The sequence below is a fragment of the Drosophila ananassae genome, chromosome XR (genome assembly GCF_017639315.1).
Source record: "Drosophila ananassae strain 14024-0371.13 chromosome XR, ASM1763931v2, whole genome shotgun sequence".
Classification (NCBI taxonomy): domain Eukaryota; kingdom Metazoa; phylum Arthropoda; class Insecta; order Diptera; family Drosophilidae; genus Drosophila; species Drosophila ananassae.
Genome location: NC_057932.1, coordinates 16,400,485 through 16,424,850, shown reverse-complemented (window position 1 = coordinate 16,424,850; position 24,366 = coordinate 16,400,485). Strand labels below are relative to the sequence as shown.

The window sequence follows — 24,366 nt, the reverse complement described above, 5'->3', positions numbered from 1 at the left end:
AAATTATACTGACCTCTGAGAGAGTATGAGAACTTCAAAAAATATCTGCAACGAAGCCATTCAAGTGGCAAGAGATTGTTGCAACCGAGATTGCAAGTTGCAACACCCAAAGTTCATCCTTAAATAACAAAGTTTCCGCCAATTTAAGAGCTCGTTAAAAAAATAAAGGTAATTGATTTAAGGGTCTGGATTTAGGAGCTAGAATTTATTTTTATTTTTTATGAATTTTTTCAAACAGAAGTTTCCACTTAAAATGGCTATTTGGAGAGTTCTTAAAGGGGTTCTTAAATAAAATATAATTTTTAAATCAATTTTTTATAGTTTTATTTTAAAATAAATTAATTTTTCATAAAAACTAAGAGTAAAAATTTGTACATAAAAATATATGAAAATTATACCAAATAATCAAAATTATATTTTTTAATAAATAAATAAAAATATGAGATTATGTTCAAGTTTCAAAAATAAAACATTACAAAAAAAAATATATATTAGAGAAGAATTGAAAAAAAGATGCAAGATACAAAGAGAACAGTAAAAGAGAAAGAAAAAACATGAAAAAGAAAGAAGAAATTGAGTGTAGAAGGCAAAAAAAAATTGTATTGAACATTTCCTCTTAAATTTCCCTTAAAATAAACCCATCAGATGTGAAATCTTTGAAGTTATGACCAAAAAGCATCCATAAATTCCTAATCAAAAGGTCACTGGGAACTTGCGCCACCCACGGCTCTCCGATTTGAAATGCGCGCCAAACACTCAGAGAAGCCAGCCAGATGACGGCATTGCCAGGTGCGTTTAAGATGAGCTATTGTTTACAAACAACGGGAGAGCTTTGACCGGCAACTGCAGAATATCTCGCCCCCCCAGAGGTACTTCTTGGCTCCACTCTCTCTGTCTCTGCGTCTCCCACCTACCCCACCGCTATCTCGATGAAAGCGAAAGAGAGAGAGTGGAGAGAGAGCGCCTGCGCGTCAACTGTCAGAATTGCAGTCCAAAATGTAAACGAAAACGAGTCGAAAGCAAAATAGTCGAAATACTAACATCTCATCATCCGGCGGCCGAAAAAGCAGCAACATTTTGAAACAAAAACTGAACAAAAATCGAAGAAAATAGTGGAAAAATTGGAAAAGTCTCCACGGAAATAGAAAAAAGTCAACAAAACGGTGCTCGTTCCGACACACATTCTACAGAAAAGTTCTTCTCTTTGTGTTTCTTCGCCGTCTTTGCCGTTGTTTTCCTTCTTTCTTTTATTTTTTTTTTGTGTCATTTTGCGTTTCTGGCGTGGAAATTTTGGAAAACTTTTTCGAAAAAAATATAGACTGAAAGTGTTATGAAATAGTGGCCCCGCGTGCGTGGAAATAAAAAGCGCAAAAGTGCTGGAAATTTAATAAAAAAATTTAACTAAAATTAACTAAAAATTAACTTAAAAATCATAAAAAAAATAAAAGCAATAATTAAGATTAAGAAGACACTGTGAGAAAATCTGTGAAATCTTCAGGAAACTGCTCTACAAACTCTGCAAAAAGAAAGGTATTTTTTTGTAATGACTCATATTGTGTTTGTTGTTGTTTTTGTTGCTTGTGACATATGTATTTTTAGAGCCTATCCCCCCCTATAGACCTCCTCCCCCCAAAAACATTACTTTGGCACCTTGATAGATCGATATTTTCTATATGTTTTTGTTATTTTGTTTTTTTTTTTGCTGGGACTTACTAGGGCGTCATGTGATTTTTGCAACTTTTTTGTTTGCCGGTAGCTCTTGCCACAAAATAACAACAAAAACAGCAACAACAAACACAAAACTTGTTTTTCGCAATTACGCAGCACAAAAAAAAACAAGATAAATTAGCTTAATCAGCAAATCAGTGGCGTCGTCCCACGAAATGCGATAAAAAAAGGGGTCTCTTAATTAAAAGCATATATGTATGTTTGTGGATATCTATCCAAAAGTGGCTATCAAGTGCCTATCGCTGGCCGCCCACGCCACTGACTTCCCGACTTGCCGACCAAAAATGCAAAAATGCAGGCTTCACAAAACCGGCTGCGATAAAAATGTTGCCTACTTTTGGGCCTTGGATTTTAATCTTCTCCAAGGTGGCTGAGCTTTTTTTTTGCATTTTATTTGTTTAGTTATTAATATTAATTAAACAAATAACAAGCAAAAAAAATTAAAAATAATTATAAAAAAATATAAAACTGTGTTGGGGGTATATTTGTATTTTTTCTTTGTCTATCTGCTTATTTTTAACATTTAAAATAGTTTAAAATTATTCTTTAATATTTTAGATTGTTATTTATATTTATAAAACAAAAAATTATAAAAATAATATAGAGCTGGTATTTGGGGCGATTTTTATATTTTTTTTTGTTTTTTTTTCTTACTTTTCAACTTTAAAATAGTTTGAAATTTGTCTCTAATTTTTTAGATTAATTTTTTAAGAAAAAAATCAAGTAAACTAGATTTTTTAAGTCATTTTAAATAGTTAACACATAAAATACTTACTTTTTCGTGAAAATAATTTTAGATTTCTGTTGTTTTCTTGAAATAAGGTCACACTAAAAAGAGAAAAATTCAAAGTAATTATAAATATTATGAGTTTATAATAAATAATTAAGTAATAATTAATATAAATAATTTGTAAATCTGATAAATCCAAAATTTATGATTAAAAATCTTCTTAAAATACCAGTTTTATGTTAAAAGTTTATAAAAACAAATTAAACATTAGAGTAGAACTATATTTTAAGGACATTAGCCTCAAAAACACACATACACCTACATTTTTAGTTGGCCAAACACACACACACACGCCTACACACATCATACCCTCCCCTTGTTGGCAATGAGAATTTTAAGCCGTTCAATAAACACTTTGCAGTACTACCGCCACTACCGCCAATTAACAAGCCGCCTTCCAACTAACCCAGTGCCAGTGCCCGTTGCCAGGCTCCAGATCCTCGAAGGCAGTCGTAGGAGTGGCAGCCACTTCCAGGACCCACGTGCCCCAAATTGCAGAAGCAGAAGCAGCAGCAGTAGCAGGAGAGGGAGCAGCTCCTATGCCAGTTTAGGCAAAATGCAGGCCACGACCAATGAGATTGTCAGGAGCCAGCAGGAGTGTGTCAAGACCTGCGATAGGGAATATTGCAACTGCTCGCCCTGCACCCAAGTAAGTACTACACTGAGAGAAATTGAAACAAGATGGAGTAGAGGAGAAGTTGAATTATTGGATAAAAATAATAAAAATATGTAACTTCTTAGAAAAAAGAGTCTAAAACAGGAAAAGACAGTAAAAAAGTTACAAATTACTTTAAACATCTATAAATTCGAGCTGGTCACACTTTTTGAGTTGTTATTTTTAGAACCTAACCTATACCTTTTTAGTTTTTATTAAAAAATAAAGTTTTCGAGGGATAAACATGGAGAAATAATAATATTTTTAATTAAAAAACTCTACAAAAAAGAACAAATTAAAGAAATCAAACTAAGAACTGGCCACACTTTTTAGCAGAAATGTATTAAATTCCAAAAAAAAAACAAAGCTTTAAAAAAATTAAATCTAAAAAATATTGCAAAAAATGGAATTAAAAAAATCACTCAAAACTGGTCACACTTATTATCAAAAAAGTAATAAATTTCCCAAAAAGTATGTTTAAAGACCTTAAGAATAGTTCTATTTTTAAGCCAATAATAGCTCAGTTTGGGTTTCCGTGCAGAAATAATAATATATATACTAAATATAGTATATATATTTGAGAGGCAGGAGCGCTGAGGCATCAATCAGTTGCAGCAAAACTCATTAAACTTGTGCCAATTGTGTCAGTCAAGGGGGTGGTGGTGGGGGAGGGGGCATGAGCCTGCCAGCCCCCTCAAGGAACTGGGTTATTATTGTTTTTGTTTTTGTTTTTGTTCTAAGCACTTAGACTGAGCCACTGACTGAGTCCTCCTTAAAATAATCCCCAATAGAGTGTGTGTGTGGGCGCTGGAAGCTTCTCATTAATTTCCCAATTTTCAATTTTTGTTTTCTTTTTTTTTTTTTCCAGTACGATATGAACGATTCGGCTCCGAATACTCCAGGACCTAGTTCCGCCTCCACTCAGCCGAAAAAGTATTACCGTCATGCGGCTCATAGGTGAGTTTATATTTATTTTTAATTACTCCTTTTAAATATAAGAGAAAACTAGAAAAGCGGTACTTAAAACTTCTCTCAGTGCAAAGCTCTTACTCTCTTAATCTCTCTCTCTAAAAAAAAAGGAAAAGAAAGAGAGTCCATCTCTCCACGGTCAATGCCAAGAGCAAACTGTTTTCTACGCCAATCTTACAGTCTTATCTCGCCGTAAAAAAAAAAACAAGAAAATAAAAATAAAAACAAAAACAAATCTAAAAACAGCACTAACTAACTAGCAAGTTAATCCACACGAAACGAGGACATTCGCTTGACAACCTGACTTTGATAGTGCGGTTTTTGAAATACTCTTCTCTTAAGGTGGAGAGATCGATACCCTGGAGGGGATATTTTAGTATTTTTTATAAAATATATATTTTAATTGTAAGTTATAGTAGATATATGTTAGATTTTAAGTTAGATTATACTATTTTTAATCTATAACTATTTTTTAATTGAAAATAAATACTGGTTCTAGAGCCACACTGCGTATGAGTAATATTTGAAGCCTTTGGGGAAATTTGAAGAAATGGCGGGAATTCCCAAGAGAAAATGTCCTTTTTGCATAGATTAATGGGAGAATAGGTAGAATAGGAGGTATAAAGTCGTCTATAGCTTGTCAAGAAAACTCTTGCAAATATTTTTCCTCTTTTTTATTTTTGTGTTTTTCTGCTGATTACAATATTTTCGTGACGCTGCCCATTATCACCCGGTTTTCAGAGACTTTCCAAGGCGGTGAGGCCGATAAGCGGGCCGAAGTGGGGTGTGGTGGCAAGGGAGGGGGGTGTCTACGGTGAATTGGCTTGTTAGTGCCGCAAAAATGCATGTGAGTGGGCACTCTGGAACTGAAGAGAGTGGTGTGCGTTTATCTCCATATTGACATTGACACGATGCACTTGTTGTTGTTGCTTTTTGTTGAAAGAGATGCGGGAAAGAGATAGATAGATAGATAGACTAGCCACGATCCGAAAAGGTGCTAAGTGAGTGGGCAGAGAAGAACAAGAGACAGGTCTATTTATAAGAGAAGCCCAGCTGGAGCTGATACACATATTTCCCAAAAAAAAAATAATAATAATAATAAATAATACAAAAAAGGCTAAAATATATATATATATAACACTCTCTGATATGCAAATGACTGATGAAATATTTATGAAACCCGCTGCCAGTCACACCCATCAAAATTTTAATTGGAATCATAATTAATTCAGTCATCTATCTGGTTCTGGTTCTGTTTCTGGGCCTCAGGTGTCACAGGATTTGCATATTTTGGCCCATAACTAACTACAGGCCAAATAAATAAAAATATTTATTTATGGTCTGTCAGTAGTGGCCTTTCGATCGCTAATCTGAGGCACATATCGCTTCGAAAACATATCAGTCGGGCGGAGAAGCAGAAAAAAAAATATTCCACTTAGCAAAGTTACAAACCCCCCACGCACTACCAACAAATGCACTGAGAAAAAATAGGGACTCATTTAAAAAATATATATTTAAAAAAATAATAATAATACATAGTTTAGTAACTATTTCAATTTATTTTTAAATATATATTTTTTATTATTTTTTTTTTTGAATATTTATTTTTTTTCTCACTTTAACAGTAAAGCTCATTGTTAGTCGTTGCCCCCTGGTGGGCGTGGGCTGCTGCTTGGCCATAAATAGGCAGAGTGTGCCACATACTATGTCTCTAACGAGGCACAGTGGAGGTCATAAATCTAGAACCTTATAATTCCCAACCATCTAGTGACTAGTATCTCTGAGATGAGTAATTACTCTCTCTCTCTCTTGCTCATTAACCGTAACTATTTATCTCACCATTACTGTAGGCGTGTGTTTCGTGTTGTTGTTGTTGTTGGGGCTCTTGTGTGCATAATTTCATTTCTCTTGTTCGCTTTCCAACCATTTTCTGACTGACACTTACTTGTTGTTTGGCTTTTTGTTTTTTTTTTTTGTGTTTTTTTTTTTGGTGTGTGAGCTATTTTGGAATGAGCTAGCAGGGCGTGAAGATAAAACAGAGCCAGCATGAACTGGAAGAGAGCAGAGATCGAGATAGGTCTCTCTCGAATTTTTGATACTCTCTCTTTTCCTCTCTTCCTTCATAGTCCTTTGAAGAGAAAAACAATTTCAAATCTAACTGTAAATTTGTAATTACATTCTGTATTTAACCTTTGACCTTTTGCAAGACTGATCATGCCCCGAGCGAGTGATGGGTAGCAGCACAAAGTTGAAAACATTTTTTTTTTGTTTTTTTTTGTTTATTGCATAAAAGGCATTCGGCACTACCAACAAAAAAAACAATAAAAAAAAGGTTGACGTTGACATCTACGAAAGGCAACAAAAACAAAAACAAACACAAGACTAGACATTGAAGAGAAAGAGCATAGCTCTGATAGGAGAGAGTTTAAGGGGGGATCTTTACTTTCAAAATTAGAAAAAATAAAAAAAAAGTACACAAATTATTATATACATATTTTTTATTTAATTATAAAATCAAATATCCAAATTTCCCTTTTTTTGCAAAGACTAATTACAAGAAAACCCTAAATATCCCTAAAGCCTACTTTTTTGCGCTCTATCCGTATTGAAGCCCCCCCTTACAAAGAGCAAGCATGCGCCAATAGCTTTGCTCTCCCATTACCCCATTCTGATGGGGGCACTCTCTCTCTCTCACTCTCTCGCCATTGCTCCCGATTGCACTTTCAGTTGAAATTGTTAACAGAGAGAGAGAGAGTGGTGGAGAGCAGAAGAAGAGAGCGCTGTGCTCCAAGAGAGAGGCGATGGTTTAAAAGCATCAACAAACAAACTGAGCGCCTGAAACTGAAACTGAACGTTGACCGAAATTGTTGCCTTTTTCTGCCCAGCTCTAGAAGGAAAAATTCGCCGCCAATCGCACGTCTTTTCGCACGTTTTTTTACGTTTTGAACCCTTTTTTTGTTATTTTGTTTTGTTCGTCTCGATCGTATTTCCACACACACTCACCAAAACAAAAACAAAAAGAAAAAAACCAAAACAAAAACAAGAAAAAAAAGAAAACTAAGTGAAAAGTCTTGAGAGGGTAAGGGGTGTGTTGTGTGCCACCGTGTGTGTGTCAAGAAGAAGAAGAAAAGGAGTCGCGAGAGACAAGAGACTCTGCCACGCGAGATCATTCCAGGCATTCCAAGCGAAATCGCGCGAATCGCAGTGACGTCGCCGAACAGCTGATAAGATATTTATCGCGCTCTCTCTCTCTCTCCCGCTCTCTCTAACTCTCACCACCCTCCCCCCTTGGCCACTACTCTCTCTTATCAGCAACAACGCAGCGTCGCAGCAGAATTGTTGGCCATTTAATTCGTGAAATCACAAAGATGCCACAACCGTTGCAGAAACCAAGCCAACAAGCCAAGTTGCCACAGAAGCAGCAACAACAACAACAACAACAACAGCAGCCAAAACATTCCAGTTCCGCTTCCACTTCCACTTCCACTCCTTCCATCCCCGATATTAGCGCCATATCCTCCCTGATCGAAAGGCAGCGGAAGCAGACAATAGGAGAGGCCGACATGGATCAGTCGGTCTTCAACGGGGTGGCGGTGGGGGCGGACGGAACTCCGGGCTACCATGGACACAAGCGTGAACTGGGTCACAGGTGAGCAGGGGGTGGGGATTCAAAATTCAAAAAAAACAAAAATTAATAAATTTTTTTTTTAAAATATCAAGTATACGTAGTAGGTCATGACACATATCACGTATACGCCACGTATGACTAGGAGGCTTTGGCTTTGTTCTGGTGGGGTTCCAGATTAGTTCTGGAATTTGTGGCAGAAATCGAACTAAACACATATTCTGAATCATTTTCTCCTCAATATGCTTTATTTTTATTAATAAAAAATAATAAAAAATTTAAAAACAATTTCAAAAATAAAAATTAAGCCGGAAGTCTACAAGTTCTGAGTTATAATTTGGTTCTATAAGTGAGGCTATTATCTATAAATCTTAATTTAAAAAAAAAAAATGGTTTTTTAATTTTTTTTTAAATATCAAGTATACGTTCTAAATATTAAGTATACGTATTTTTTTCAGATGTAAGGTATTAAGGTATTACGGTATTATTTATTTATTATTATTTGTTATATTTATAGTATTTATATAGTATTTCAAGTAATTTATTATTTATAGTATTTAGTATTTATTTATTATTTAGTATTATGTAGGTATTGATCTCTAGATCTAGATCTAGATCTCTTTCCAGACCTCTCTCTGGAATTCTCTCTGGAGCAAAAACCCCTATTTCTTTCTCTAAGTAACCCCTTTTTCTTGTTATCTCTAAAAACCTCTACAAAAATCCTACTTATACTTAACTTTTTTAAACAAAAAACCAAAAATCGAAAAATAAACTCTTTTAATCTCCAGTTTTGATTTCAAAATCCAACTCGGGGATTACAGTCCCCCCCCCCTGACACACCACATTCTGATGTATTACGTCACCTGGTTAGTAACTCCCTTGTCCTCACCCCTCCACCCCCTAGTGCTATCTCCCCCCCCCGCCTAATCTCGACTGAATCATGCACCCTTATCGTCCACCTCGTAGTACTATACTTAATATAAAAAAAAAGGGGGTACACTAGAGAGCTAGGGGGGGACTCTATTAGTTGGGTCTTGACCTTCCCAGCAACATCTGTGTTTTCCAATAACTTGCCAGTAACTAGCGATGGGTATACCCCCTAGGGGGGAGTCTCTAAGTACTATATGTACTTTAATGTGTTGAGTATGTTATGGAGACCCCCCTTTCCCCCTTTTTCTCTTGACAAGCCCATCTGCTGTTTACAGTTATGAACATGCCCTTGGCCACTCACACACACTAACACACACACACACACACACTAGTTTTGGGCCATTTCTTTGGCAAAGTGCCTAATTGTCGTGCCACCCCCCCTCGTCACCCCCCCTCTCAAATGTGTCAATTAATGCAAATTCGTGCTTTAATGAGTCCCCCCCCCTTCGCCCTTCTCCATCCTGTTTTCCAATCAAAACAGATTAGCTTTAAATCAGACCCCCCCTACCCCCTCCCCACTCCCCTCTTAATCAATCAACTAAATTGGCATATTTATGTTTCTGGGTGCTAGTCCCCCCCCCCTCACCGCCCTTCGATGCTTCTAGGGGGGGAATAATTCTCAAGGTGAGGCCTTTCTAGGGCTGATTACACTGAAAAAAAATATGGATTATAATACAGAAATATTTTCATTTTCTTTTAAAAAATAATCAAGTTATAAATTCTAAATTCTTCTTTTGAGTTTAAATTTTTTTTTAAATATGTTTTTCCTTTTTTGAGTTTTTTTTAGTTTTTTTTTTTTATTTCACCTGCAACTACGTGATCCCCCCAATCCTACCCCCCTCTAATATCCTCTCCCCCCTTGCCCTTTGTCTCCCCACCTTTCAAATGCAAACAATGTCAACCCCCACCCCCTCCCCTCCTTTGTACCTGTCTCAACCAACTTCCCATCCCCCCTCCACGCGATTGTCTTAAATCAGGCATGTCATCCCCCCCTCCACCCCTCCCCCCCTCTATTTGAGTCCTCCGCGGGGGTCACGTAGTTGGCAACTTTTATTGCGTAGCCCCGGAACCGGAAACGCCGCGAACATTCTCGACAGGAGCTGCTGCTGTGGCAAGAACACTGCCTGCAGCATCATACATAGAGGGGGGTGTAGAGGGGATGGGGGTGGTAGTACAAGAGGGGGCTGCTGGTTGGGGAAAAAAAACTTTAATGCAATTTGCATTTCATTGAAATTCACATTCGCTTAAATTTATTTTTCATTTTTGTATCCAACTTGCCACACAGAGTTCCACTTGCCACAGAGTCAGAATCACTTTTTCCATTTAATTCTGAATATTTTTTTATTATTTATTATTTTTATTTGCAATTATGGTTCAGGGTATTGCAATTTGTTGAAAAGTATAACCAATTTAGTGTGACCTTGTCCGCTTGTCCGTCTGTCCGCCTGTCCGTTGAAATTGCATTTTTTTGTTAATTATTTTCTTGTTTTTCAAGATTTTGGATAGAATTTGTTGTTTTCTTTAAAATACATAGATATAAGTCGGAAATAATAGCTATATCTCTGTATATTTAACAAAAAATCGCAGTTCCCTTGTCCGCCTGTCCGTTAAAGAGAGTTTTTGGCGAAATATTAACTTATTTTTTAAGCTTTCTTCTCCAAATTTTGAACAAATCTTTATTTTTCTGTAAGACATAGACTTGACTAGGAAATAAGGGGTTAAGTGGACCATATTCTATAAGAACCTTGTCCGCTTGTCCGTCTGTCCGTTAAAATTGCATTTTTTGCCAATTATTATCTCATTTTTCAGCCTTTTCAGCTAAAATTTTGAACAGATAGGTAGAGTTCTAGGTCGAATTAGTTAAAAGTAGAAATAAATGGGTTAAAGTGGTCTATATTCTATAACTATTCCAATCCCCTTGGACAGACAGACGGACAGTCCGTTAAAATGTGTTTTTTGTGAATTATTTTAATATTTTTGGAGCTTTTTATTCTTAAAAATCATTTATTTCTTACTGGAAACTTTTATTTCTTAACTTCCTGTAGATATCTACTATCTAAATAAACAAAAATCTCTTGTCAACTTGTCCGTCTGTCCGTTAAAATGTGTTTTTTTTGTAAATAATTCTCTTTTTTTTTGTCCTTTTTTCTTCAAATTTTGTACAGAGTTTGTTTTCTTAGTAGACTTAGAAATAAGTAAGAAACAATAAATATATCTTAAAGAAATCTATAAAAATAATTAAAAATCTCTGTCCGCTTGTCCGTCTGTCCGCTAACATGCATTTTTTGCTTATTATTCCCCTATTTTCAAAGCTATAGACTCCAGATTTGGTAAAAACCCTTCTTTTCTTGTCAGAAATATATAAAATTGCAGAAAAATAGCTGAAACAGACTACATCCCATAACACCCTACTCTAAGGTAGGGTATTTAAACTTCCCCTACTCCCGAAACATAAAATCTCCTGTTATTATTCCGATTTTCAGTTACAACTGGCGCACTTTAATGGCTAATTTATGCGAGTTACCCAGACCGTAAAAAAAGCCAACTAATTGCAACTTTCTCTTAAAAAAAAAACACAAATAATTTATATATAAATTATTTAAATTTAAAATTGAAAGAAAACCAAAAACTAAAACCAGAATTTATGGGATTTTAATGCGTTAAATAGACTTGGCAATAAATCGCAAATAAGATTAGTTCTGGGGAAAAAATGCCTAAAAAAAAATACTAAAAAATAAACAAACCGAAGATAAACAATAATTAATATTTAAAAATAAAGTAAACAAATTGTGAAATGAAAGGAAAAGTATCTCTACCAGTTCTTTTGACCCAAAATTCCAATTTAATTCGTATTTGTGGAAGAAATAGTCAAAAGGCCAAAGGTCATGGCTCTCTGATTGCAATCTGGTTTCTAAATATTTTGATTAATGCCGAAATTTGTCGCAAAATAAACAAATGTCATGTCGCATTTGCAAATTGCAATATTTCTGCCCATTACATTCCCACAAATTTGCGATTTAATTTTGAATTTCATTTCTAATTATCCCTCATCTGTCCAGGTGTCCCTCTGTCCGTGTGTCCGTGTGTCCGCATGTCCTCCCTCTCTCTGAAACTCACCCAATTTCTTAGCCCAGCTTCAAGGCCACTCCATGCGATGCCTTGACATTGGCCGTTGCATCATTAAAATGCAAATAACAAGCTGCTCCTTCGGCTAAGCGGTGGGCGAGCGTGCGGCACGTGTGTGGGATCTGTTTTGAAGAGGTCCTGGCTTCAAGCTGGCTTCTCCTGGCTCCTGGCTGCTCATTCCTTGCTCCTTCCTTGCTCCTGTTCGCGCCTCAACTCGTTTTCCATCTCCTGTTCAGTCGCAAATAGTTCACAAACTATTCACAGCCAGGTGGCATTCGATGATGAGGTCTTCCACTCACGCATCACTTTCCGGCTTTAGAGACTTGCCGACTTGTGGCTTTAAGTCTTCAAGATTGGGGTTTTTTTTTTGTTTTGCGGCATTCTGGGGTTAAGGGGCTTTCTTACAAAGCGGGTTAAATAATTAAACTCATTTTCAGCTTAATTATTGGGATTTTTGGGCTTTTTCTTCTTTTAGCTGGCAGTTTTTAAAGCATGGTCACTTTGAGGTAGGCTTTTGAGTATCTGGTCACTCTAAAACATAATTATAAAGTTTATTTTTAAGACTTTCTTTACTTTTCTAGTCAAGACAGCTACAGTTTTCTAGTTCTTTGCTTTCAATACTTCATTTTAGTTACTTTTTTAGTCTAGAAACTACAGATGGCCACTTTGTTTGTTGTATAAACTACTCTGGTCACTCTAAAGAGAGTTTTTTTGTTGAGATTTTATAGTTTAAAGGTCTTAGGAGGCTCTGTCTTTTCTATTAAAAGCTTGTAAGACGTTCTAGGAGCTTCAAAAATCTTCAAAATGCAGAATCTCTAACAAAAAAGACCTAAAGTGTCTAAAATTAGGTTAAAGTGAGGTTGGGTAGAGCAGAAGTACCCTGTAGATGCAAGGAAAGCCGAAAGCCACAAGAATCGATGATATATCTTAGCTACTAAGATCAGTCTCTCTATAAGTCACTCTACTAGTCTCCCTACTAGTCTCTCTATTAATTCCTCTATTATTATTCTGATATTCTAAAAAAAGAGCGGCTTCTGCTGGTCCATCTCCCTTCGTCCCATCATCCCAGCCAACCATTTGATTAAGCTCACTTAGTGGCCTCAGCATCATCCCGTGGGGTGTCCACTGGGCCCCTAATTAGGCCCGCCCTGCCCTCCATCCAATTCCAAGGGGGGGACCACCACCGAAAAAATAAAGAACCAAATAGCAACAACCCTTCAGCGGGCCAGTCAAGGTCGCACGCGATGCCGACTACCGACTACTATAGAGACTATGCGTACCTCCGAAAATGAAGCACCAATCGTCCCACGCATTCCCCCTAATAAAAAAAAAGGGGGGGTACAGCTCTACTATTGGTTTCGAGGCTTTTGGCGTTTCTGGTTCTTGTTTTTTGGTTCTAAGCTCTGTTCAGTTTACTTTCGCCTCGAGCGCTGTCCGGGCGATTGGTGGGCACTCCTCCGGTTCTTGGTTCCTTAACAGTAGGATAACCCCTCTCCACTCACCCCCCCCCGCCCTCTAAGTTAAGGAGAAGAAGGAATATCCTCCTCCGGATGTGAAGAGAGAAGAAGTGTTCGTGCTATTGGCAATTAAGGCCTTAATTAGACGTAAACTCGTGTCGGAAGTGAACTGCGAATTGCTTTGTCACAGTGCTCCTGACCAGCTACACTGGTCAGCTTGGTTTCTTGAGAGGATTTTGGTTAAGATATTGAGGATATATGTTATAGGGGGGGACTATAGGGGGCGTTTGTATCAAGTATTACTTTGATTGGAACTTGATTTTCGGAGATTTGTGATGATTTTGGATGAAAGATGGCTTCAGTTTCCATTATTTTCCAGTTTGAGGTTAGTTTTTATTCATTTTTAGAGTGACCAAAGTTGCAAACTATCAGGATTTTGGAAAAAAAGCATATATTTTGTGGCTTTTTTGTCTTAAAAGTTTATTAACTGAGTTTTCATACTCTTTTTAGCTAGTTATATTAAATAAATGAAATTTTTTGTATGTAATTAGGTTTCTGCCTTATTTTTGATTAGAGTGACCAGAGTTTGAAACTATCTAGTTGGTAGAATTGGATAATTTTCTACTATTTTTTCTCTTAATAGTTTTTAAACTCAGTTTCCTACTAGTTTTTTATTAATTTTTATAAAAAAAATACCATTTTCGTCCAATAATTGAGATTTCATATCAATTTTAAATAGTGTGACCAATGTTTTCAGCAAACAAGGTAATAAAAACACAAGATTAAATAATTTTCTTATTCACTTTTCTACTATTTATCTATTTCTATAAAAAAAAATAATAAGAAATGCCTGTTTTTGTCTGTTTTTTAAGCTTCCTGCCCTTTTCTTATATAGTGTGACCATAGTTTCAAACTATCTAGCCAATAAAAACATGTATTTTTCTCTTCTTAAGTGTCCTCATAGTCTCCCAGCTCATTTTTAAACACTTTCTTAAATATTTTATTTGAAAAAAATACCATTTCTGGCTATCTACCAAGTCTTGCTTCAATTATGAACAGTGTGACCATGCTTCTCAAGCAAATAAACAAAAAGAAAGCCTTTTTAAACGCTTTCTTTCTTATCGAATTCACTTTCTTACTTCAAGATGACCTTCAAATCCCCAAACCCCCAACCCTGATGGCCAGTGTAGCGGCAACACATGCGAGACTCTTGTGTCCAGCCCAAGTGTGTGGGCTATTTGGTTTCGTGGTTATGCTTATTAAGTCAATTATCGCCCAATTGCGCCGCCAAGGGACACTGATGGGGGAGGATGCTGGTCGAAAAGCCCAAAACCGCAACCGCAACCGCAATAGAAGCCACCAGGTCCCTGTTTGCCATTTTGATTTTAATTGGGAGTCGGAAAAGGGCCTGCTCCCACTCTCCCCGCCACCCCCCTCCCCCTCCCAAAAAACAGCCGACTTGACCTTGTAAACGAATTGCGTTCTCCCTGGGCCCCTGAAAGGAGGAATAATTGAATTTAGGAAGCTCACTTATCAATTGAGAGAGCATCTGATTGCTGATTGCCGCTACCCATTGTTGGTCTGCTGGCGGATCTGATTAATAGTCCTGGGTGGCACTTCTATCCGCCAATTAAGGGCGGCCACTTTAGAGCCAGAAGACGGCCCGTCCCGGAAGTAGTTTTGGTTTAAGGGCTTTGGAAGTCTTATCTTTGATTGTTGATTGCTGTTCTAGATAATAGCTTGTACTAGTGGTTGTACTAGTGGTTGTACTAGTTCTTGTCAGTTAGACATATAAATTATATTTATTATTGACTATTTTTGTAAGAATTTTATTCGCTTGATTGAAAATCAATCTTTTACTTTATTCCTTTTCTGTCAGAACCATTTGGGAATTATAATTCAGATTTCAAACATTTCAATATTCAACTAGAACTTTTTTGAATAAATTTTTAACAAAAATAATATTTAAAATTCATATCTTCCTATTCCCACTTCTGCTAGAACCACTTGGGAATTATATTTCACATTTTCAATCTTCAGACTCTGAATTTTCAGACTTTTTTAAACATTTTTGTTCTAAGCAGAAATACTAAAATAATATTATTATAAACATTTTCCAGAGATTTTTATTTCCATTCCTGTTAGAACTACTTGAGAATTATAATGATTTCCGAAGAAAGATTAATTTTATGACCAAATAGTCCTAAAATATACTTGTCAGAACTACTCTTTCTTTTGGCTTAGAATCTCTATAGATTCTGGCTTAAAAAAGTTATTTAAAATTAAAAGAATAATAATTAGTAGTAGAAATAGTAGTAGAAGTAGTAGAAATAGTAGTAGTCATAATTATATCAGAATTGTATCAAGTTTCAGCCATCAAGTCCCCTTTCTAGTCCCCAGATCAAATGTCAGTCGAAGAATAAATTCTTAAACTTGTTGCCAAAAGTGTTTGTGGCAAGTGGCAAGTGGCTGGTGGCAGGTGGCACGTGGCATCTGCCCTGCGTCACAGCCAACAGTCGGACTCATTCCGATAATGACGCTGTTGGGAGATGCCGAGGTGGCGAGATGCCGGAAGGGAGCTGTTTAAAATAGACTGGAGGAAGTGCAACCTGGTAGTGCCACAATAGGGATTACGGGGCAAGGATGACGCATTCCCCGTTATGTCCGAGGGGTCAGTTGGTGGTCAGAGGGGGGGAGGAGGATAAACTTGCAATGCCATGACTTGAATTTTGATTTCGAGAGCCACTTTGGCCCTGAGTGGGTGGTGGAGTGGGAGGGGGGGTCTTGAATTATGGCCACTATGTGCTGGCGCTGGCGGATTGTGGGAATCTAATCAGCAGTGGCTCCAGGAGCTCTAGGAGCCGGGAGCCAGGACCTGACAGTAGAACAAGGACAATGGAGCATCCTTGAAGGACAAGAAACAGACTGACAGGCAGGGCCGCAAGAGCGCAAAAAAAAAGGCGAAAAATGGGAAACAAATCGGCGATGTCCTCTTACTTTTAGTTAAAAAATGCACAACAACAACAATAAAGGCCAGTCAAGTCCTGGCCAGGATGTCCTCGATGTCTTGGATGTCCTGGATGTCAGTGGCAGGGCAGTCCCTGTTACTGTGGCAGCTGCCAGCGGCACTAAGCTACCAGCAGGAGCTCCCACTGCCCAGGGGCAGCAACTGCACTTGCAACTGCAACATTGTGGCAGCAACATCTGCCACTATCTGCCACAGAATGCGTAAGTTGGTTACGTAATTACTAGACTCTGTTAGTCCTGCAAGTGTTTTTATTCAAATATGACTCTTATTTCTCCTAAATTAATATCTAATTTTAGTTAAATTATATTTTATTATTATTATTTTATTATTATTATTTTATTATTATTATTATATTATATTATTAAAAAATAAGTTATAATATTTTTAATATATTTTTTGTCTAAAAAGTTGTATTTTTGGTTGAAATCTTGTTAAAAATATGTTTTTAAATTATTTTTTATGAAGAAAATAAGACTGTTTTGATATTAAAAAAAAATTATGTTTAATATTAATATTATTGATATTTTTTATTTTTTTTTTTTATAAATATTTTTCTTTTTATTATTATTTTTTATTTCTTTATAAGTTTTTGCATATTTTTTATATATTTTTTTATCTAAATTTTATAAATGCTTAAAACAATAAGAAAAATGCCTTAAATCTTTAAATCAGAAGTATATATATATTCTTAACATATTTATTTATTTTTTATAATTTCCATCAATTATTTTAATAAAAAATCCTCAAAAAAAAGCACTTAAAACCCTCATATTCGTGTAATTAGTCGAAATAATTATTTAAAAAACCATTAAAAACACCAAATTAAACCTAAAAAAAAGAATACAAATTAAAAAGATTAAAACAAAGTACCCCCTATCAGTCGCAAGTCAATGTACTGATTATGAACTGAGATTATGGAAAAAAATAAACAAAACACGAAAATATTTATTAAAAATAAATCAATAAAAGTAAAAAATACAAAAAATATGAAAAATAAATAAATATATAAGAATATAAATTAGCAAAGTGACCTTTTTGGGGAAAAATGAAAACAAAGCCAATCGGCAATCGGCAATCAGTTTGTTGACATTTTTGAGGAAAAATAATAATATTTCTGATGCTGTTCAAGGGGGGCCTCTGTTATCAGTGAGGTCTAAGGGGGGGAGAGGCAAATAAAATACAAATATTGCTCATACGCCGTGTGGCACTCACTATATTTGACTGTCGAGGCTAATCGATAGAAAACATAATAATCTGAAATAATTTCCCGGTAGTGTCCCGGCTATTAATAGAAAATCATTTGAAATTAACAGCCGCAAGTGCACTTTTGTGCATTTATGAGATTATTTTTAGAGAATTAAGAGATTTGAGGAGAGATCTGTAGGGGTTCTCTGATTAATTCCCATTAGAATTCAAGTCTAGAGGCTTCTGAACAGGAAGCTATCAGTTAGAGGCTCAAATCTTGATCACAAATCGCGATTTCATTTATTTTTATTATTTTTAGACTCTTAACTAAGTTTTGGGACATATTCTTAGGGGGTATAGTGGTTTACATATCTCCAAAAAATAAAGAAAAAATAAAAAACACACTTGCTGGTGACACTTGGCCAGAAAAAATAAAATTAATTATGGCTGGGCTGTCTCAGATTTATGTATTCTGTTCGAATTTGGGTTAACACCAAAAATCCTTAAAAAAAAGGATAAAAAAAAGACAAAAAAGGACAAAAAACAAAAGTGAAAAGTGGAAGGATGCAACTTTTTTTTTCGCTTATTTGGCAAATTTTCAACTGAAACCAGACCAGAATCGCCAAAAGGGACAACGGAACAGAATAAATAAACGCACAGCATGGTCCCTAGTAGAGAGGACACACACACACACACACACTACTTGCAACATGGGGCAAGAAAATAAAAAAAAAAATATAAGAATATCTAGGGCATAAAAAACTAAAATAAAAAAAAAGAAACAAAAACCAATAAAGGGGGACAGAAAGTCAAGAATCTCTTAGATTTCCATGTTTTCATTTTTTTTTTTAAATACTAGAAAGAGATAGATAGCTAGGTGCCACATAACCTCAAACTTTGTCCTCTAAACATTTTCTAGGTTAGGTTTATCAGAAAACTATTAAAATTAGTAACTTGTAACTTTTTTTTAGATATTATTTTTAAATATTTTAAATTAATTATTTATATTTTATTAATTAAAAAGACTATTTAAGCTTCTTACCCCCTCCAAGTTATCTTTTCTTTCAAGTTTTTGTTTAATTTTTAAAGAAAAAGCTCTTAAAACCTTAAAAAATATTAATTTTAATTAAAAAACAAATAAAAAATAAAGCAATTAATTAAAAGATATAATAAAGTACCCCCTTCAACCTTAATTAATTGAAAACCAAAGCTATACCCCTTTTTTTCTCCAAAAGAGTGTTAAAAAAATCCCTCCAAATATTTCCCATGTGCCCCGCTAATGAGTTTTCCCGCAAAAGGAGGCGTGGCAGCGCGAAAAACCAAAAAAAGGCGTCACCACACTGCCCGCCACACCCCCCGCCTCCTCTGCCCACCACAAGTTGCCAACACTAATTGCTGACCGCAGGACTTTTTGGCCAAAAGGATAAAAAAAAAAAAGAAAAAAAAAAGAGACAAAAAGTTGGGAAATTGTACATCGCAATGGCATCGCTTTTCACGCCATTTCCCACCCGAACATGCAAAGTTTTTCACGCCATTTTCACGCCCCGGAAAGGAGGCAGCCGATAACCCCCCAGACTGTCCCCACCCCCCCAGATAACCCCCTCCGGGAGAAATCGAACGATCTGAGAGACAAATCGATCCACATTCCAGAGGAGTATAGTATTTTTAAATCAATAAAGATTAGGGAATTATATAGGATTATATAGAGAATTATATATAGAATTATATAGAATATGAATTAAATTGTAGATATTCTTTAACTCAACAAGGGAGTGCTATTTTTTAAAGGAATAATTCTAAATACTACAAATAATACTAAAAATAGTACTACAACTGACTATTCTTTGGTAGGCAGGTGGGCTATAAAAATAGATAAAAAATAGAAATAAAAATAGAAAAATAGAAAAAAAATAATAAATATAGAAGAGATAATATAAAAAGAATAGGATAAAACAAAATTTAATAGAATAAATATAATAAAATATAATAAAAAAAATACTAAAAATCAATTTTTTGTTAGAATAATTTATTTAATAATAATTATTATATTTAATTAAATAATAAATACTTTTAATAATTTGTAATAAAAACTCACATTTAATAACTGTTCCCGTTAATCCAAGTGCCATGTGATAAGGCGCCACCAAGTGACAAGCACAAACAAGTTCAATATTCACGAATAGGCATGACAAAGGAAAGTGCATTTGCTTTGACAAGTTAGCGGTACTTTGCTGGCGCTTGGGGGGCCTGCATGTGACGTATACGCACAAAACCAAAAACAAAAACAAACATGCACAAAATGGACGGCAATTGGACGCAGGTCCCCGGCGGCCATGAATTTCACCATGCACCTGGCATTTAACACAAAAACATGATTTAAATATATATGTAGGCACATAATTCGATGAAACAAACATTTAACTATAGTATTTAATAAGAATTTAAGCTTTAAAAGCCATTTAAACACAAAAACAAAGCAAATCAAAAACAGACGCCGGCAGCGGCCACTCAAATTCACCATGGTTCAAGAGTCTCATTTTAAAACTTCAAATAACTAGTTACTTTCACTAACCACAGTTGCGAAAAGTGTAACTATCATTAGTTTGCACATTTATCTCAAATTTAATTACAACTTTGCCGATTTAAACGCACTTTTAATCACTGATTAGGAAACAAAAACAAAGAGCACCAAAAACCGACGCACTAAGCAGGGTGGTGAAATGCTGAACTCAACCCTTCACCGATCGCGGAGAATGAAAGTGGGGTGAGAGCGAGACTGAGGTGAGGTGAGAGTGCAGGTGCCGTGGGGGGCCGGCCAATAGGTGGGTAATTAACAGTGATGGTACTTTTTCTTAACAGTGTGCCGATCTTTGGCGCCAAAGGGGATATTTTTTTAATTTTAACAGGGATAACAGGGAAAAATTGATATTTATGATATTAAGTAATATTTTAGTGATATAAAATTATATATCATAGATATTTTTCAAAACTATAAAAAATATTTAATAATTATTTTTCTTTTCATCTTTTCCCATAAAAGCCTAAAAGTAGGCATTACTTTTTTTTACTAAAATAATAATTTAAAAAATGTGATATTTTTTTTGTATTTTTCAGAGTCTTTGTGAACAGATCACTGCATTTGGAGAACATCAAGTACTATGGCTTCGACATGGACTATACCCTGGCAGGTAAGTAACAAAAATAAATTAATTAATTGTAAAATATTTAATTAAAAATTGTTTTTAGAGTACAAGTCCCCGCAGTATGAGCAACTGGGCTTCAATCTCGTCAAGGAGCGTCTGGTGTCCATGGGCTATCCCAAGGAGATCCTTCAGTTCGAATACGATCCCACTTTCCCCGTGCGAGGCCTCTGGTTCGATACTTTGTACGGAAATTTGCTCAAAGTGGATGCCTACGGCAATATTTTGGTCTGTGTCCATGGCTTTGAGTTTATTAAGCAGTAAGTGTTGTTTATTTTAATCTATTTTTAATTTGTAAATATATTTAAATTGCTATTTCTGTTTTTAGTCACCAGGTCTATGAGTTGTATCCGAATAAGTTTCTCAAACTGGACGAGTCCCGGGTCTATGTCCTGAACACGCTCTTCAACCTTCCGGAGACCTATCTCCTGGCCTGTCTCACTGACTTTTTCACAAACAGCAATGAGTTTGTTCGGTAAGAGGTTTAGATTTTAAAAAATAAAGACATTTTTAATGAATTTTTTATGAAAACTTACAACTTGAAGCTTTTCAAGCAAGTCCCTTAAAAAATACTAAAGTTAAAAGTGCTTTAAACTACATATTTTCCAAGAGACAGTTCGAAACTATCTTTTAAAATAATTTTATACAATTTTTTTTTAGATTTTAATATAAAATAGGATAATATTTAACAAGAACCTTGAAGAATTCTTAACCCTAGCTTTCTTAATATTTCTCTTCTATAAAAAAATACTAAAATACTACAAAAATACTTACTCGCCTTAAGTTCAAAACAAGATCATAGATTTAAAAATATTTTTTTTTCTCAAAATTTTCATTAAAAAGATATAGTTTTTTGTAAGCTTTGAAGAACCATTTCCCTTCTCTCTCTTAACTTTTCACTCTACTGTCCACTCTGCCTGTCTCTTTCCATATTCTCCACTCTACTCTACACCCATCTCTTTCCCCCGACAGCGTTGAGCGCGGAATCAAAGCTGGCGATTTCCTTTTCACGTACAAGTCGATTTTCCAGGACGTGCGTCGCGCCGTCGACTGGGTGCATTCCGATGGTGATCTGAAGCGTCGTACCACTCAGGTGGGTATTACTTTGAAAGAGATACTAAATAGTAGATACTAGATACTTGCTAGTTACTAGATACTAGTTAGTATTTATTTGTTATTAGTTAATAGTTACTAGTTACTAGTTACTAGATACTCGATACTCGATACTCGCTACTAGTTACTAGATACTAGTTACTATTTATTTATTAGTTACTGGTTACTAGTTACTAGATACTAGCTACTAGCTACTATTTATTTCTTATTAGTTACTAGTTCATAGGTACTAGTCACTAGTTACCAGTTTCTATTTATTTGTAATTAGTTACTAGTTACTAGTAATTGGCTAGTAGTTACTAGGTTTTATATACTTCATACTAGTAATTAGTTACTAGTTGCTAGCTACTATTTTCCAGCTACTAGTTACTAGCTAACAATTACTAGCTACTAGTTACTAGGTTCTAGATACTTCATACTAGTTACTAGTTCCTAGTCGCTAGCTACTAGCTCCTAGTTACTAGATACTAGACAAAATACTAGAAAAAATACTTTAAAAAAAACCTAAAAATACCCCCAGAACATGGCCCACTATGTGAAGAAGGACGCCCGCCTGCCCACCGTCCTCTCCCGGATCAGGGAGTCCGGCGCCAAGCTCTTCATGCTGACCAACAGCGACTACACCTACACCAACGAGATCATGACCTATCTGTTCGACTTCCCACATGGCGCCACCGAGGAGGAGCCGCACCGCGACTGGAAGACCTACTTCGATGTCATTGTGGTGGATGCCCGGAAGCCGCTCTTCTTCGACGAGGGCACTGTTCTCCGGCAGGTGGACACCAAGACCGGTGGCCTCAAGATCGGCACCCACATCGGCCCCCTGCAGCCCGGCCAGGTGTACTCCGGAGGGTCCTGTGAACTCTTCACCAAGTTCATCAACGCCAAGGGCAAGGACGTCCTCTACGTTGGAGATCACATCTTCGGGGATATCCTGAAGTCCAAGAAGATCCGGGGATGGCGTACGTTCCTCATTGTCCCGGAACTGGTCCGGGAGTTGCATGTCTGGACGGATGAGTGCCAGTTGTTCGCGGAACTCCAAAATCTGGACATCAAGCTGGGCGACCTCTACCGCGACCTGGACTCCAGCGCCAAGGTCAAGCCGGACATCTCCCAGCTGCGCACCTGCATCCGCGACGTGACCCACAAAATGGACATGGCCTATGGAATGATGGGCTCCCTGTTCCGGTCCGGATCCCGGCAGACCTTCTTCTCCAGCCAGGTGGTGCGGTATGCCGACGTCTATGCCGCCACCCTGCTCAATCTCATCTACTATCCCTTCTCGTACATGTTCCGTGCTCCGGCCATGCTACTGCCCCACGAGTCCACTGTCGCCCATGATCAGCTGGCTCCAGCTCCAGCTCCAGCTCCTGGTCCGGGTCCGGGTCCTGGTTCCATGTGCTCTCCGGATGAGCCAACTCCTCCAGCCAGGATTATGGCTGGAAATGATCTGCCCCAGCAGCCAACCAAGGATGCCAAGGACTTGCATCGTGCTGTGAGTTTAATTTTTTTTTTTTTAATAATAATATCCTTTAAAAATGTCCTTTTTTTCAGAGCTCCATTGTCCACACACGCCCCTCCACGCCCACCGTCGTCACTCACACCCACGACGAGGACTATTCCGAGGAGGAGGAGACCGCCAGTGGCGCCGAGTCCCCCTCCGATCAGCCGCTCCGCGAGGCTTCCGAGGATTAAGGACACACCCGTTTAAGGAACAACAAGGATCAACGAATTTTCAAAGCGCCCCCCCCCCCCCTCCCTCGATACTCCAAATCATCCTAATTATTTTTTTATTTTTGGCTTTTTGTTTTTTTTTTTGTGAAATGAACGATTTTTGCTGGCGATTTTAAACCCGAGATGCACAGATTTGTGAAACTATATATACCATATACGATATATACATTATACATTAGCTGGTTCCATATATATATAATATATATAGACTTATATATATAACTGTGTGTTTTTTTTTAAATTAGAAACAAAAAAAACAGAAATAAATTGGTGGAAACTGAAGAAATGGGGGGTTTTCTTGGGGAGGGTCTTGGGGGTTTCAGGATTTTAATTATAAATTAGGGATTATATAAAAAAAGGGGTTCTATTTTATAATTTTTATAAATTTTTTGAATAAGAAATATATTTTTTTAAATATTTTTAATATAATTCTTTAAGAAAGTTTTGTTTTAAAATCCCATTTTGTGGTTTTTAGTTTTGAATTTAATTTTTGATCAAGAAACTATTAATTTATTTATTTTTAAAGGAATCTATGTTGAAATATATTTTGAAAATTCAAAAATACATTATTTTAGTATTGAAATAATACCATTTTTTTGTCTCTGAAAAATTTTCATATATTTTTTTAGAAATTTATTTTAAAATCAACATTTTCTGAAGAGGTTTTCAGGAAGGTCGGCTGTAGGGCGTACTTTCTAAGAAACTTCTTCTTTAAATTTAATTTTAAAATAGAAATTAGTACTTCTTTAATTTTTTAAAACTTATATAGATAAAAAAAACTAAATAAATAAAATATTTTGACATTTTTTTTTTAAATCTAAATAGC

At 36.1% G+C, this 24,366-nt stretch overlaps 2 protein-coding genes across 6 annotated transcripts in view; one reads left to right on the top strand and one right to left on the bottom strand.

The window, feature by feature from the left end:
- Positions 1-20,239, bottom strand: part of LOC6505098 (cuticle protein 21.3) — a 49,923-nt gene extending 29,684 nt beyond the window's left edge. The window contains exons 1-2 of the transcript XR_006507765.1: positions 19,589-20,239; positions 2,504-2,556 (exon numbers count right to left, since the gene is read on the bottom strand). The gene's annotated coding sequence lies outside the window, so the exon portion shown is untranslated. The remainder of the gene's footprint in view (positions 1-2,503; positions 2,557-19,588) is intronic.
- On the top strand, positions 983-23,759 carry LOC6505169 (cytosolic purine 5'-nucleotidase). 5 transcript variants are annotated; one of them, XM_044717421.1, is made up of 9 exons: positions 983-1,530; positions 2,880-3,167; positions 4,042-4,130; positions 20,608-20,681; positions 20,740-20,953; positions 21,022-21,168; positions 21,666-21,786; positions 22,327-23,301; positions 23,361-23,759. In XM_044717421.1, the coding sequence occupies exons 2-9, from the start codon at positions 3,075-3,077 to the stop codon at positions 23,499-23,501; spliced, it is 1,854 nt and encodes a 617-aa protein (XP_044573356.1). In that variant the 5' UTR covers positions 983-1,530; positions 2,880-3,074; the 3' UTR covers positions 23,502-23,759. The 5 variants fall into 5 exon arrangements, with proteins under 5 accessions (XP_044573356.1, XP_044573357.1, XP_032307965.1 ...); XM_044717422.1 differs by lacking the exon at positions 2,880-3,167; XM_032452074.2 differs by lacking the exon at positions 983-1,530 and having other exon boundaries at positions 2,829-3,167.
- The last annotated feature ends 607 nt before the right edge of the window (positions 23,760-24,366 follow it).